This window comes from Melanostigma gelatinosum (genome assembly GCF_949748355.1).
Source record: "Melanostigma gelatinosum genome assembly, chromosome: 17".
Lineage (NCBI taxonomy): Eukaryota > Metazoa > Chordata > Actinopteri > Perciformes > Zoarcidae > Melanostigma > Melanostigma gelatinosum.
In genome coordinates this window covers 15,211,132-15,228,212 of record NC_136650.1, presented here as the reverse complement: position 1 = coordinate 15,228,212, position 17,081 = coordinate 15,211,132, and the positions used below count along the sequence as shown (strand labels likewise).

Here is a 17,081-nt window from a genome sequence, read left to right as displayed (position 1 = left end):
CTTCTGGCATCAATAAAAGAATGGCAATTTTATTTACATTTGTCAGCACATAAATCTTGCATGTATTCCATGTCCACTTGCATTTTTGTGTGTTCCGATTTCATTTCTGCTTCATGTACTTCATGTGTTGGGCTCATTGACACGTTTTGGGGCGACCGTGGCGCACTGGGTTGAGAAGTCGTCTGGGAAGCGGAAGGTCAACGGTTCGATCCCCGACTGGGACGTGTCACGTGTCGAAGTGTACCTGAGCAATACACTGAACCCCCGGCTCCCCGGGCGCCTGTCATTGGCAGCCCACTGCTCCCTGTATACAGGGATGGGTCAAATGCAGAGAAAAATGTCCCCCTTAAAGGGATAAAGATAGTATGAATTCTATTCTATTCAATGGTGAAGTTTCATTGCTCATTATTTCCAAAAGAACAATGGCTCTGAAAAGCTATCAATGCTTAAAACCTGCAGTTCTATTTCATTTTTTAAATCAAGGTAGATGTTTATGTACGTGTTTCTGTTTCTGAAGATACACTGTAATACGATAAGCCTCGTAGAGCAATCGACTTGACCCCAAATATTGTATTGAGAGGTCCCTGCTAATAACTATGTTGTTGAATCGTCATGCCTCATCGGGTTGATCGGGTGTTTGTCTTGGTTCCTCAATATTTCAGCTAACTGCGAAATTAAGTTCATGATTTCCTCATCGATTTTATTGATTCCTTAAGTCTGTTGTAAAATCCGTATTGGATGGAAAATATGACAGCTACAATTACATCAGCTGTGTGTGTGTGTGTGTGTGTGTGTGCGTGTGTGTGTGTGTGCTTGCTTCCATGCAGGTGCTTGTGTGTGTGCTTCCACTGTTAAGTGCGTCGTTCTAGATGCAGGACGGAGGAAAGCACCGCTCACCACAACTTCCTGGAAACAATGCTGCTAGCATTGTCTGCGTCTGTATGCTTCACTGCACTGCGCTTTGAGATGAACACTGCAGCTCATTGTAAAAAAACAACTAATTACATGGTGCACTTGTAGTGATAGCATGGAGACTTTCAGGAATGCTAGAAGATTGGAAACTTTGCAAGATGGAAGGTTTTGTAATAAGGCACCTTTTGATTGTTTAAAATTACTATAAAAACTGCTCAGAACAGATACGTTGTCCTTATATTCTCGCAAGTTTGACTTTTGTAATCATGTTACTGTAAAACACAATGAGAGTGCATTCGATACCAGCTATAACCATCCATTGCTCCTTCTATCCTTCACTATCTCCATTTAAATACAGGATGGCTCCATGAGCTGGGGAAGCGCCTGGAGTCTCCGTACTATGCCATAGGAGCCGTGAACGGGACCGGCAGTGGCCCCGCCATCCGCAGCGTCTACATCGCCTCCCTCTACTTCACCCTCAGCAGTCTGACCAGCGTGGGCTTCGGCAACGTGTCGGCCAACACTGACATCGAAAAGATCTTCTCTATTTGCGTCATGCTCATAGGAGGTACACAGAATGCACACATCAGCATTGTCTACAAATCAAATTTGTTTTTTGAGGTCACATTACTTTTGGGTCCACAGTGATTTTACAGCATATACAATCATAGCGTGTAATTGTTGGAATGCTGTTAAGCATTCCAACTATTCCACTATTTCTTCCGTCCCCCTTCTTCTTCTTCATTTTTTAAGCTACAGAAACCGTTCAACTATCAAAATGTTCAGCTCCTTCAGCTCATCTCTGCTATGACTTTTTCTAACCTTTAAACTTTTTGAATTATTAAGCTTTTTGCAACTTTTTTTTGAATGGGTTTCTATGAAGAAGATTTTCAAATCCTCTTAAACTTCTTCAACTTTCAAATCCTTCAACTTCCTCATACTTTCAGCTACAGACACCATTTCAACTTTAAAATGTTGCCGCGTAATTCAGCTTTCCGATATCTTTTAAACTTTTTGAACTGCAGCAATTTAACTTTTATGATTTTTCAGCCCTTTTCTGACTTTATAATGGGTGTGTATTGCACAGCTTAGAGTGTGTGATGTCACCGTTAGAGTGAAGAGCAGCTTGAGATTCTTGTGAAAAAAACATTTGTGTTTTGCCACTGTGTCCACAATCTTCACTCTTCATGCATCATTTCTGGATGTAGAAGTAGCTAATATTGTCCTTGTCGTAGAAAAATTACTGTGGAATCCCACAGATTTCCACATTTGTGAATACGTAAATGAACAGATCTTTAATATCACTGCTTCATCTCGAGCACGATAGATCTGATCATAATTACATGTGTGTATTCTGTTAAGTTGATATGTTGCTTGGATGCACTCTTATTCCTTCAGCTGCACTCTGGCGGTGTGACTTGTGAGCAAATGAAAAAGTAAATATAAAAACACAATTCAAAGCAGTAAGAAGGTTTACTTCCATACTTTATAATCTCCCACAGCGTACATTACAGTAACCGGAGCAAAGTAATGCTGCATCCAGTTTGTTTCTGTAAGACACGACTACGACATGTCCCACTGCATATACATCTCCGTACAGAGCTTTGATTGGTCAGTAGGCGGTGCTTTTATACGAGTTATCGCCAACATAACCTGCTCCGGAGCAGGTTCCATGGAACCGTGCTAATCTATCCAGGTGAGAAGTGAACTTCTGTCGTGGAACTGAAAATGATCTCTCCCCTGTCTAACTCTCCCTAATCCATTTCCTGTCCTCTGCTTCTACACCTGCAGCACTGATGCATGCATTGGTCTTTGGGAATGTGACAGCCATTATCCAGAGGATGTACTCACGGTGGTCCCAGTACCACACCAGAACCAAAGACCTCAAGGACTTCATACGTGTCCATCACCTGCCGCAGAGCGTCAAGCAGCGAATGTTGGAGTATTTTCAGACCACCTGGTCGGTCAACAACGGCATCGACTGTAATGAGGTACCACACGCGCACATATACACACTTACATTAGTGTAAAACCTCACCCTCCTTTTTCTGTTAACTCCTGTTTTTGCCAACATACAGGGATCATTAATTCATCTGAAAGATCACATACTTCTCAATCCTCATCATCCACATTCAAACCCATCATACAAGTGATAATATGATCAATACTGCATGATCCTCATGCTCATCCTCATCCTCATGCTTGTAGTTGAAGTCACACTCAGTTTGAGTGCAACGTACGATGAATGTATGGAAATTGGAGATGTGTGGGGATCTAGGTAACATGATTCCAGGACCATGCATGTCAATACACATGAAACTGGGACAACGGGACATGGCACTGAACAACATAAACAACATTATGGCATGAGGACAGCTCAGAGAATAGACAAACAGAAAAGGAGGGGGAACGACACCATTTCTTGACAAACCGAGGCAAAAGGAGGCAAACCGTTAGTCGTCTAATAGCAGCTCGTCCCCCCAGGCTGTGAATGCCTGCGAGACAGCTGTCAGAGCCCAGACCAGCGCTGAGATGGAGCGATGATGACGAATCCCAGCCAGATGAATTATAGATGGGCCTGTTGATTAAAGTCAGCCTGGCTCTGATGACTCATTGATCGACTCTATATGACGGTGAGCTCCAGATCTTAGTCCGGTCAAAGAGACGTACAGACTGATGATATTCAATGATTTGACTTGTCTTTTTTTGAACTGTGAGACGGGCCTTTTCAGATCGCATTTGTGTGTTGTGCGTGTGGCAACTTTGTATTTGTGTTGATTTACACAGCAGCATATTAGAAATATTCGTGATTCAGTGTTTTTTAACAGACATGCCTATTCTGATCAAGGTGTTAGGCTCCAACGAGTTCATAAATGTATTGTATCTTTACTATAGGACATAGAAAACCAATCGTGTTGGTTTTGTTTCCAACAATGTCCTGGAAGAGGGAGGTTTTTAAATTGTGTCGGAAGTTTTTTCTCATTATATCTTAGGGTCTAAGAGAATAGGGTTTTGTGTGTTGTGTAGATTGTAAAAACGCTCTCAGGCAAACAATTGACTTTGGGCTGTGTGAATAAACTTGCCTTGACACTAATGTTTCCTGTGGTATAGCTTAGGAATCAAATCATAGGCAACCGAGGCTGGAAATGTAATCACTGAGTTGCAGCATGGCTGTGCTTTCACAGCTGTCCTGCTAGCCTCACTCTTGCCTCATTCTCTCTCTCTCTCTCTCTCTCTTTCTTCCTCCCATCATCTTTACAGCTGCTGAAGGACTTCCCGGACGAGCTGCGATCCGACATCACCATGCACCTTAACAAGGAGATCCTGGAGCTGTCGCTGTTTGCCTCTGCCAGTCGCGGCTGCCTGCGCTCCCTCTCGCTGCACATCAAGACGTCCTTCTGCGCGCCCGGAGAGTACCTCCTCCGACAGGGCGACGCACTCCAGGCCATCTTCTTTGTCTGCTCCGGATCCATGGAGGTTCTGAAAGACGGCATGGTGCTGGCCATCCTGGGTACGATAAAGGAATGGGAGGGGAAGAAGGATTATAGTTTTACAAAGTAACTCTTGGCAGCAAACTTCATATTAAAGCTCTGCGCGGCTTATTGTGATAAAGCTGTCAAATGAGCATCATTGTCTTTAGAACTAGGAGCATCACTATAGCCTAAACTTTAGGCTACAGCTAGAGCTGATTGTTACTAAACTCCTGGAAAAGCAACCCTAGATAGATGCAAATTTATTTCAATATTATGTTCTAGTAGTTAGTCAAAGACTTACCTCTGCATGCAAGATGGGGGAGCTGGTTTAATACGTGGGTGAGATGTTGAAAACAGACACAAACATTCAACCCCAGATTGTGTTATATTATATATATATAAAGTATATATTATGTTATATACAACATTCAGACCATCCCATGATTGTGCAATCCCATACAGGTTAATCCAGTCCAGTCTATGTCTGGCAGATTATGGTCAAGTCTGTTCTACGGCATTGTAATTCAGTCCTGTCCAGTTCAATCTGTGTTGTCCGGTTCAGTCGAGTCTATTTCATCAGTCCATTTCATCGGAGTCAGGCAATTTCAGTTTCATCTCGTCTAGGCCAGTTCAATGCTGTCCGGGCCAGTCCATGATGGGTGAAATCAGTCCTTATAGGCTACTCAAAGCCACCATTGGATGCATTTTTCAGTTACAGTGTTGAATTAATATTTGATTTTTAAAGGCAGCATGCTAATTATATCACCTGCCAGCATTGACTTGTTTGCATTTTACAGAAACAGAATAATACTCAGTGTATTTCAGTGGTGGTATAACCGATTCAGCAATTCCAAATGTGCTTCTCATTAATGGAGAAACGAGGTTGTAAAACATTTGCTGAAGCTGCAATTCAGCTCAAACTAAGAAAATATGTTTGGGTATCTTCAGTCATCATACTATAGTAATCATGATGATTAAAAAAAAAAGAGTTGTGCTAGTAATGCCGTAGAGGTTATTATGCGAAGTTCTAATGACAGGAAATTTAATTCGATTGTATGGAAGAAAGGACTGTTGAAAGAAACGACTGACTTTTTTTTTTATACACGTATTTATATTTAACTAGATGAAGAAATTGGTCCAGCAGAGACTTCGACCACAGCAGATGGACTGCTTAATAGATGATAATCTCGTTACTGTGTTTGCAACCAAATGCATATTTGTAATATCAAAAGCTCTTAGGTTAGCATAAAGACTGGAAGCAGTGTCAAACAGCTATGGCTCTGCCCAGAAGAATCGTTCGAGTACCGTTCTCATCTTCATTGAAAGAAACTACTTGGAGAATTGGTTTTGGAACTAATTTAGCGCTGCTCTTCTCACAGAAAATGATCTGTCATCATCACACCCTTCCTTCAGTACATCTGCACACATTTCTACCTGGTGGAGAATTTCCTGTTTAAGTTATGCATACACATTGTGCGATCGTCTGAGTATGTAATGAAAAGCCCCATAGCCATCATGCAGGTCTCTTGGTGCTGAATGCATCTGAAACAAGATGCGAACATCCCGCAGTCTCGTTGTATTTCCAACTACTCACATCTGCTGTGTAACACAGCCTCTTGTACAGAGTGACCTGAATGGCTTTTGCTATCTGACCTTCATGACACAGAGTTATAGAACAATCTGGCACAAGCGTGTGTGTCAGGAAAGTGTGTGTGTGTGTGGGGGGGGGGGGGGGGGAGAGCACTGTCTGTGTGCTTTGTGCTTGCCTGTTGACTGCAGGAGGTCAGGTGGCATCGAGTGTCTGACTGAAGGCGAACAAATCACTGTTACTCGTTCCTGTGTTGTGACAAAGAAGAGGACACGAGTCTGTAGCCACAGCTCAGAACCTCCGAGTAGAGAGTGTTTGAGAGCTAGAGAGGCCATGTTGAGAGAGAGGGTGAGGAAAAAGTGTGGTTGGTGGAGAGAAGAGAGAATGACCGAAGTAGAATCTCTGAAACAAATGAAACAACTGGATTGAAGGTAAAGGGATAGCGTGACAGAAAGAGGAGGGGCTGCAGGATGAGAGGAACAGATAAGAGGAAAAAAAGGAGGGAGGGAGGAAAGTTGAGAGTAAATTTAAAATACACAAGAGACTTCAGCTGAGTTAAGATGTGGAGGGGAACGGGAGGAAGGCGGGGGCAAATATTTGAGAATGGAATGAAAGAGGAAGAACAAGAAGGAAGAAAAATAGGTAAACAGGTATAAAGGAAGGAAGGACAGAGGAAAGGAAAGGAAACCCAATGGAGTAAAGTAATATGGGAAACATGGAGGAAGCATAGAAAGAAGTGGAATGGAGGAAGAAAGGAGGAGAAGGAGCACCGGAAAAAGAAGGAACGCAGTGAGCAAAGAAGATATGACGGAAACCTGGACAATGGAAGAATTTAAGGAAGGAACATAGAACAGAAGGGATGGAACAAAAGAAAAGAAAACCAGAGAAAAGAAGAAGGTAAGGAAGCAAGGAAGAAAAGACAGGAAACACAAAATAGAGAAATGAGGAAGGGAGGAAACAGGGATAACAGAAAAAAGGACTGGAGGAAATAAGAAAAAAGAGGAATAAAAAAAGGAACGAAATAGGGGGAAAGACAAGGAAAGAAAGAATGAAATGAAAACAGGCAGAAGGAAAGTAAGAAGACAGAAAACAAAGGGAAGGAAGCAAGAAAGTACGAGACGCAAGGAACGTAAACAAGGAAAGAAGCAGCAAAGAAGAGAGACAACAGAACGGACGGACAGTATTAAAAGTGAAGCAGATGTCAGGAGGAGAGAGGAATCTAGAAACAGAGAGAGGGAGGGAGAGAAGTAATGGTTGAAGCGAGGAATGGACTGAGAGATAGGCGCTAAAGCGAGAGAGGGGGAGAGAGAAGGGGGGGGACAGTCACGACTGCTGCTCCATCAGCTTCGGTGAAATTGAACAGCGTTCACGGTTCACAGTGACCGTAATGCATATTTCATCACTGCTTAAGGGGCATTAACACGAACGTGGTACTTCGTACAGCTTCGTTCTGTATGAGAACAGGAAACAGCTGTCAGCACAACTTCATTCAAAGACTCAAATTTACTAAAAACAGTAAGAGTGATTATGTTTTTTAAATAATAAACTGTAAATCATTATATTCTGTACATTGTACAGTCTACTTAATTCTTATTTTTTGTTTTTTTGGTGGTATGTAAATTCCCCAACAATACCTCATGAGTTTCATCTCGTTTGCGTCATCAAGTTCTCAATGCGTTCAGATGACCAGTTGTGCTTTTAACATAATCTGACAAGTGTCAGATTGATGGACAACAGACAGTAGAGTGCAAAGTGTAAGAAGTGTAAAGAAAAGCTTCTTGTCAGCTTTATTTGAATGTATTGTGAAAAAAGCTGCAACAAGTTGAAATATAACTCAGAGTTGCCTTCAGCCACAACTGAACCACAACAGTCTCAGTTGGAAAAAGCATAAAACACAGTGACCTCAAATGATTGTGGAAGTACGGTCTTGATGCCAATTTCATTTCCTCATGTTTTCCTCAGTTGTGACTGTCTGGTCTTAGTCGACGGAAATAGGCCGTGTTACAGTCAGGAGAGCAGGGGAAGCACACACACAAAGGCAGGCTGACGGGAGCAGTTGAATGATTCAACAAACAAGAGGCTTGCAGACCGAGAGTCTAAGATGCAGGCAGGTAACGGCACGCAGGTAATAAACAAACAAAACTCCATCCAGCAACAACAACAAAAAAGGAACTGGGCTGGTTTAAATAGTGACCAACTGAGTACTCCAGAAATTGGGGTAGTGGGAACAGGAGCAGCAGGTCAGGTGACCGCAGAGCTAAGGAGGGACAGGTGAAAGTAATTGGGGCGGGGCAGACAATAAAGGCCAGGAAGTGAGGCGATATTAGAAATTAGAGGCGACAAAATAAAACAGAAAACACTAAACATGAATGAATGACTTGAAAGTTTAAAAAAAACATAACCCAAAGGCAGGGCAGATTATGGCAGACCCAAGAGAGGAATTGTATCATTTATTGCTTCATCAATCTTTTTATTAATACGCTGCTGGTCCGTTTTAAACGATTAATATGAACTTGTTTTAGCCAGGCTGGTGTTAATCCTCTTCTAGCATGACACTTGCTTTGTCTTTGTAGCTTTGTAGTTCATCAATGAATCACTTGACCACTGAATTAAATCATATCGACATTTACATGAGAGAAACTACAGAGACTACATCCTCATACCCTTTTACCAGAGAAAAATCGGTATGCTGTGACCCCTTACTCTGACCCATGTCCACGTCTCTCTCTCTCTGAGCAGGTAAAGGCGATCTGATCGGGGCCAACCTGTCCTTAGACGACCGAGTGATAAAAACCAACGCGGACGTGAAAGCCCTGACCTACTGTGACCTGCAGTGTGTTAACCTCAGGGGGCTGTACGAGGTGTTGGATCTTTACCCTGAATACTCGCAGCGCTTTGTCCAGGACATCCAACAGGACCTCACATACAATCTGAGGGAGGGACATGAGACCCATGTAAGTCCATCCAATAAGTATAGATTCTCCAAGTCGCCAAGTTGCCGCAGTCTCTGAATGGTATCAATACAGTATAACTGAGGTTTACTGTTGTTGTTTTTTTTGCAGATTCTTTCAAATGAGCAGCTTGGTTCATCACTTGGTTTTCCACTTGATTTCATGTCCCTATGCACTGACAATCATACTGTGTGGAGTGTGGAGTAAATACAAATGCGGTGTTGATTATGCACTGGACTCTCATGAAGAAACACAACAAGTCATTTTATTGTTGACTTTTGTATTCTTCATTTTTTTTCATCCGATTTTTACCATTGTTTTGATAATCTACATAAACTCTGATAGTTCCTGATATATTCATTTTTTTGTATTGGGAAAAAAAACAGAAATGAATGAGCCCTATAAGCCCACCAATGCATGACAAGCACTTTATACACATGCCAATTTCTCTTTATAATGAATGATGGTCCTGCAATAATGTGTGAGAATGACTGATGTGTTGGGTGAGAGGAAAGAGGAAGGTGTGTTTGTGTGTGTGTGTGAGTGTGTGTGTGTGTGTGTGTGTGTGTGTGTGTGTGTGTGTGTGTGTGTGTGTGTGTGTGTGTGTGTGTGTGTGTGTGTGTGTGTGTGTGTGTGTGTGTGAGAAAGAAAGAAAAATAGCCGGGGCACTTGTAGGAGCTCTAATTTGGGTATTTCTGTCTCTCCAGCCCAAACACAACTGGACCACTTACACCAACACACATGCACACACACACACACACACACACACACACAACTGCGCACATATGCACTCTACCTGCCGCTGGGCTTTTAGGTGAAGCTAATGTGCAGAGAGGGCAGCCCAAGTCTCAGGACCGAGTATGTGTTAAAAACGAAGAAAGGAGTCAGAGGATGTGTTTGTGGCTGAGAGGGTGAGATTGCACGAATATTACTATACGATACATGAGCACAACACACCAGCATCAGTGTGTTGAGGGGAATTATTTTCCATCATTGGATCACCTCAAGCCATATAGTCTTAGTATATATAGTGTATTGTCAAATTTACTGCTGAGCGTTGCGAAATAGCTCCCCCGTAATTCAACACTGAGAGAAGAAAGGCCACATCTTGATTGCTTTTTCCTGCAGTTCATTTACTGTATATTTCCTCTCTGGCTCTCTTCCAGATTAAGGCCCGACTCTCCACAGCAGCTCTGGATACTCAGGTAATGCACCGCGAGCACTGTAACACACTCAAACACTGATTGATGATTAACAATCTAAAGGCAATAGATTGTGACACGGGTACCATTGACCCAAAAGGCTTGTCCGACCTCGATCACCTCGCCCTATTTCTTGATGCCAGCCCGCAACGTTTTAATCAGCCCGCAATAGGAAACAATAAAAATCAAATTCACATTCAACCGCAGATCAATTCTTCTGAATCTATGAAAGTCTGCAGGGCGTAGACCCGCTAATGATGGACTCAATCACTCTTTTGGAATTAATAGTTCTGATAGAGAGATCTTTTGTCTTGGTAGGTTTAGGGAGGAGAAAGATCAATTCTGTGTTGGCAGTCATTAAATCATTCTTCCTCTGAATAAAGGGTGATATAGATCTGTACGCTGTCGGGCTGCTCTTTGATCAATTCAGCTGTCGGAGCCATTAACCTCACGCAGGTGTTGGCTTCCTTTGAAGAGAGTTGGGTCATCGCCGGCTGATCTATAGGTTACTGTTACGAGCTACTTCATTATTTCATCAGTATATTTGATCAGCGTCCTTGCAATTTTGCTCAACTTGCAGACCCATGCATGACAAAAGAGGGCACAAGACTGATGTCAGAGTTCACTTTTGTTGCCTTCATTACTCTGCAGGTCACAGTTTCAGTCTAAAATGTTGGTCTGGGGATTTTTGGTCAACCATGTCGTTCATAAATCCAGCTGAGTGCTCTGCTCCTTGCATATTAAGTGCACACTTATTTATTCAAAACACCATTGTGTATTTCAGGGCCATGGTATAAATACAGCTTAGCGTATTCAGCATCTTCAGAGCAAGCTGATTACAGAAGAGCTTTTTTTTAGTTTTTTCAAGAAGAGGCATTTGACATAATCAAGGCTGACGCTTCAGATGACTTGAAATGTCATGAATAGATTTTAATTCTCAACAATGCCTCAACAATTCTTTTTGTTTTGTTTTTTCATTTAATTTACAGTCTGGGGTGAGAAGGAATGGAGGAGTGGTTCAGGGCTATCCACGCATCATAGAGGTACAGGAGGAACATGAGGAAGATGAGGAGGAGGAGGAGGAGGAGGATGAGGAGGGGGAGGAGGAGGAAGATGAGGCCATGTCTGTGTCTGTATCATCTGAGAGGAAACAGGCGGTGAACCTCTGGGACACGGGTGGGAAGTCTCAGCTGAGCCGATCCAGCCAGAACACCTCGGTACAGAGTTCTAGGAGGTCTCGGAGGAAGATCCAGGAAATTACTCTGACCACTTTAGACCCGTCCAACCTCAGCCCCAGGTGAGTTTGATCGCCATTGATTTGTCTGCCTCCCTGTGACTCTGTGTTGGGTCCATTTTCTGTCATTCTTTAACACAGTACCTTTGGTACAAACGATGATATTTTTAGACCATGAAACTTGAAACAATACAACAATGTTACAATAACCATATTATTAATTGGTAACGTCAATGTTGTTTCTAAATTATCCGATTACATCATCAGTACCAATCTTTACCTTCCTACACACACACACACACACACACATTTCTGTCTCTCTGCAGGATAGTGGACGGTACTGACGACAGTGAGGGGACGGAGGGTTCCCTGGCTTTCCCCTTCTCTACCAGCCGAGGTTGTCCTGTCAATGAACCAACCAGTGCCTCAGCGTCCGCCACAGGTCCTCCCATACTACACTACTCAGCAATTTACCTCACAAATATGACCTGATACCGTCTACAATATCTTCATCTTCCCACATTCTGGGAAGTGAAAACATTTGAACATCCACATGCCTGCAGTGATGTTGTATAATGAGGGTGATTAATGGGAATTTGCACTTCCTGTCAATGCCTCCAGTATGTATCAGCTGCCTTGATGCAACATCTGCTGGGTGTAAATTTGTACCTCTTATCCGTGGAGTGATTTGTAACTTGCTGATGTGTGTCACAGATATACCGCAGATCAGCACAGCAGAGTTAGCAGCTAAAGCCGAAGAGACCAGAGGACAACTGCGACACCTCGACCAGCAGGTGTGTGCGTGTGTGTGTGTGTCTGTGTAAGAGAGAGAGAGAGAGAGAGAGAGAGAGAGAGAGAGAGAGAGAGAGACAGGTGGGCTCAATAAGTACGAGCCATATGGCTGAATCAGCATGTCAGGCACAAGACAGGTAAAAGGATTGTGAGAAGTAATAGTGACATTGTAGAAAAGTCTGCTCGAGGATGTGGTGTTATAATGAGGCCTTACGGAGAGTTATCATTTTTTAATACCTAAACCCTACATTTATGTGTTTTCATGAGCCTTACATTTAATCAGTCTGGTGAATCTCAGGAAATCCTGACCCCAGTGTCTCGTTTGCAGCTTTTTCTTTTTACATCAGACCTACTGGGCCTCGTCAGTCACGTTGTACAATATAACATGTTGAGGTTTTGTAGGCTTTGGTGGTTCATTGTCCAGCTTGAAATAATCCGTTCACGCAGACACACAGCCTCTCGTGCTGTTGCCTATGGTTTTGATTGGCGGGTGGCTAAATTGACATTAGACTTTTAGCAGGTGAGAAGGGGTGTTTGCTAGCTCCCGCTAAGCCTGTCCTGGGATGAGCAGATAGAGGCGGAGAGAGAAAAAGAGACATGAGGAGAAGGAAGTGGAGGGAGAAAGGGGAGAAGGCAGATATTTTTATGAAAAGACAGATAATGGCACAGCATCTTTACAGTTACACACTGTTGGCTCTGTTGTCCTGTCTGTGGCTCTGCGGGTTACCGGTGTTTGACAGGAAGTCTCTCAGCATGGTCTTGTAGGTTGGTAATCCTCTCTTGGATCCATCCACTCAGATCACCGTTGGAGATGAAAGGGGTTGTGTGTATTTAGACCCTGTATTCATTCTACACAAACTCAAATATGAATGACAAATGAGGCCATTGTTATTTGACACACACAGGGACGTTTTATAATGTACCGTATATGATTTGCGGAGAAAAAAGGATTGATTTTCCCAATTACTGTTTGTCAGTACTGTGGTGAACTCATGCACAGTTTCTCATCAAGTGCATATAAAATCAGCTAATGTTCCACTCCAGTTGTTGTTGCTACATCTCAGTTGTGGGTAGAAATCCATTAGACACACTTAACTTCACAAACAAACACATGCAATGTGGTGGTTGGCAGTGTTATTTTTCTTAACAAACAAATACAACAAACTGCAATTTTAAATATGAGTTATTGCCACCTGAAAAAACAACTGTAAAGGTCTTTGCTGATTCTGACCTGAAACAAAGTGGCAGTGTTTTAATGAACTACAAAATGTGTGAAAAATGATGCCTTATGCTACATCTATGCCACTGGAGGGTTCATTGTGGGAGATGAATGAGTACACTTAGTGCAGTCAAAGAGAGGTCTAACATGGAAACTGTGTACCGTGTCATGGAAATCATAATGTGCAGCTACACAGGAGAGCTGGAGGAAGGAGAGCTTTGCCTGAACAGTCTAAGTAATTGCACTCATGATTGCAAGAAGAGGCTTGACAATGAGACATAGGTGCACACACGTATGCACAGCAGTGGTGGCCTACTTTAGTAAATGAACAGTGGGAAATAAAATCAAACACTGAAAGCAACAATTGTGTTCACACATCATGTGCGTGTTATCTAGCCACACATCTGACAGACACTGAGCAACAGCAGTTATTTAGAGGCGTGTTTCTGGTTACCGGATGAACATACTCATTATATTTTTGCTTTGCTTTGGTCTCCACCAATGGTGGAACACATTCTGTCTTCTTAGGCTGTTAAATGCTGCACCAGCATTTATACACCAGCAAGTGGCTCATTTTTTGTCTGCTGTTTAGTGCTGATCTTGCATACACAGCATGCTGAGTAGCTGTAAACAAGGTTAATGAGACTGCTGAAAGTGAACCAAAATCTTAAAGCCGCGTGCCATACGACGATAACAACGAGTTGAATGATGCAGAAAACACTCAGTTGAGCTAAGGGGTGATGATTCCCTAAAAAATACTTTTAGAGCATCCGTCACCTTTTGGAAGTCGTCCCCTCTGTCCCTTTTTGTCCATGCTGCTTACTACAACAGCTAAAGGCCAAGGTTCTCCAGCAAAGTGAGTTTTCTGATATTTTTTTATACCTCTCGTGGTTAAGTTCAGCATTGTTTGATCTCAAGATGCTAATACTATATGTTTTGGGCGTAACACGTACCTGTAGCTGCAGTGAGTTCTCGTCATCCATGGCTGCTCTTTTGTCTGACTATCTCCACAGACGGTTGTCTCTGAGGTGGGAGTACGAGAATCTTGTTGACAGCGTGTCAGATTGGACTGTCCTGTCGCTCTCAGCTTTTCTATTTTTATCAGAGCCAGAGTTTAGACGCATGCTGGCTTTTATCAGCTTCTCCGTGAGGAAGAGGAGAGGGCGAGAGAGGAGAGAGAATATGTATCATGTGTCTGTTTAAACTATTGTGTGCGACTCAGTATCGTAGATCAACAACCTTGATGTTAAAGAATGTAGAAATGTAATCAAGTTTACAATTAAATGTTCATTGATACGACAATGAATTCGTAACAACTTTTCAAATTCACATATGTGTACAGTACGTAACATTGTGTGTCCATGTTTCCCAGAGAAGAGGAGAGAAGCCTTGTTTGGTCTGTCGTGATCACAATGTACTCGATCACCTCTTGCCGTATTCACACCGCGACTGGAGCAGTTCCCACCTGGAGTTGTGTGTCCTGCTGAGGGCTGCTCCAGTAGCACTGATGTGCATGATTGGCATGATGAATGGTCGTGAGTGCTTTGACTGCTAGAAGCAGATGGCACATTGGCAGGGCTTCCTGGTCGTGCCCTCTGTGGACACGCCACGTGCAGAGAGCAGCTAATCATCACCACCCCCCCCCCCCCCCCCACCCTTCAGTGTAATGACCAATTATAGCAGCACGATGATAACATGCTAAACGGCAGGCAGGAGACAGAAATATTTTTGACCCAAAATGATTGACCTGAAAATACCAAATTCATGATGATGTAAAGTACACCCTGCGGCTTTTTGTTCTTGCTAATTAGTATGTTTTTCCCGAGAAAGTTTGTCTTGATTACACCAAAAACGTCAACTACTGTATGTGGCAGTGAATCCACTTTGAGAGTTATAGAAGTAGAGGCCATAGGTTTGGATACCCTGGTTTGGGTCCTGGTGTTATGTTATGTTCACAGGTAGGACCCAAACGCAAGACCACAGGAGACAGAAGTTACTATTTACAGGTTTTATTTAGAATGTGTGAAGGTGTGGAGCCCGTGGTCCGACACCCGAGTGGCAGATCGACGGTGTGAGGCCCGTGGCTCGACACCGGAGGGCTGGCAGCTTGACGGCGAGAGTAGTCCGTGTCACACAAGGAGGGCAGAGCGGCGGAGTGTAATCCGTACACCCAAGGAGGGCAGAGGACGCCACGGGGTTGACGCGGGTGAAAGACGGTACGACCTGACAACCGCAGACTGCAGGGCCAGAGCTTATGTAGTGACAGGAGACTCATTAGTGGGCCCTGAGTCTGGTGTGTCAGGCAGCAGGAGGTGATCGGCTGGAGTGTCCTCAGCTGTGCACACTCAAGGGTGTGGCCATGGGAGGCGTCTGGAGGCAGAGGACAAACAGAGAGCACATGGCACACAATAACAAATGGGGGAATGACAGAACACATGAGGAGAGGAGATCAGGGGAAACAGAGGTAACACCGAACAGGTCAGACAGGGACCCTGGATCCTGACACCTGGTTGACTTTGACGAAATAACGGTAATAGCAAGTGCAATTTAATACGAAAGCAAATACCTGTAGAGCAGAAACAGGTTTTTTTTAAATCACAATCAGAATTAGAATCAGAACCGTTTATTGTCAATGTATGTAACATACAAGGAATTTGTCATGGCAGGTGGTACATAACATGAGACAATAACATTGAATAATAAACAACAATCAACAGTGCAAGAAATAGAAACATATTAAAATTTACAATATAATTTAAAAGAATATAAAATAAAGTGCACGACAAACAGATAACAGGACTGTAAACAAGTGTAATGTAAAAGTGTAAACTTTTTTTATTATAAGGAATGAGTAAAAAATGATTGCAACACTTGCAAAAATATTGAATTTAATAAACTAATCCACTGTCGAATTTTCTTTTTAGAAAATTCAAATAATCCAGTGCAGGAATAATGGACTCTGCCACTACCAAACAAAAACTGCTCGTCTTCTTTCCTTCTTTCTAACCATCCACTTGAGTGCCTATAATTTAATTTTCATGCCACACCCCACCCATGGATGAGGATGCACGAGGCATTCATTTTTCTTCTCTAAAAATATAAATTGTCTGTTTCTGCAGGTGAGTAACCTCGGGAGGGAAGTGGCCGACCTTGGACAAGTCATGAGGAGAATGGCCCAACTCATGGAGACCCTCATGTCGTCAACGCCGCAACCTACAGTAGTCTGCCCAACGCACTACTCCCCAGCACACCTCACGTACCTGCCCCATCCTACCCCTCCTATGTCTTACCTTTCACCATGCTCCTCTCAGACTGCCTCCATTTGGACGAACATGCCCATCTCATTGCCCTCCTCTCCCCTCACTATCCCTCAGCAACATGGTGCGATATGCCACACAGACGTCTTCACACAGAGATCCCAGGACCTCCAGCTGCGCTGCTCTGCAATCCCCAGCTCAACTCCCCCTCCAACTCGCAACTTATCTGCACTTCAACTACAGCCCGTCATCTCAGAGCCTCACCTGCATTCCTCGCCCCTCAGCTCACCAGAGATTTCCCACTACAAAGACGGGGTCTCTGTCTCCATCAGTTCTAGAGACCACAATCCACTATCACAGGACGGGGGAGATGAGGGCCCTCATCAGAGCTCTGGGTGCTCTCTGCAATCTGGACTTGCGGACACCTACCACAACCCAACTAAGGGTTTGTAG

At 43.3% G+C, this 17,081-nt stretch overlaps 1 protein-coding gene across 1 annotated transcript in view; it reads left to right on the top strand.

Moving 5' to 3' along the window:
* kcnh8 (potassium voltage-gated channel, subfamily H (eag-related), member 8) overlaps positions 1–17,081 on the top strand; it is a gene marked incomplete at both ends in the record, with an annotated part of 41,375 nt that extends 24,294 nt beyond the window's left edge. The window contains 9 exons of the mRNA XM_079287581.1: positions 1,271–1,480; positions 2,704–2,903; positions 4,174–4,423; positions 8,713–8,927; positions 10,091–10,129; positions 11,116–11,423; positions 11,687–11,802; positions 12,075–12,154; positions 16,491–17,081. Of these exons, the coding sequence (XP_079143707.1) occupies positions 1,271–1,480; positions 2,704–2,903; positions 4,174–4,423; positions 8,713–8,927; positions 10,091–10,129; positions 11,116–11,423; positions 11,687–11,802; positions 12,075–12,154; positions 16,491–17,081 (2,009 nt within the window). The remainder of the gene's footprint in view (positions 1–1,270; positions 1,481–2,703; positions 2,904–4,173; positions 4,424–8,712; positions 8,928–10,090; positions 10,130–11,115; positions 11,424–11,686; positions 11,803–12,074; positions 12,155–16,490) is intronic.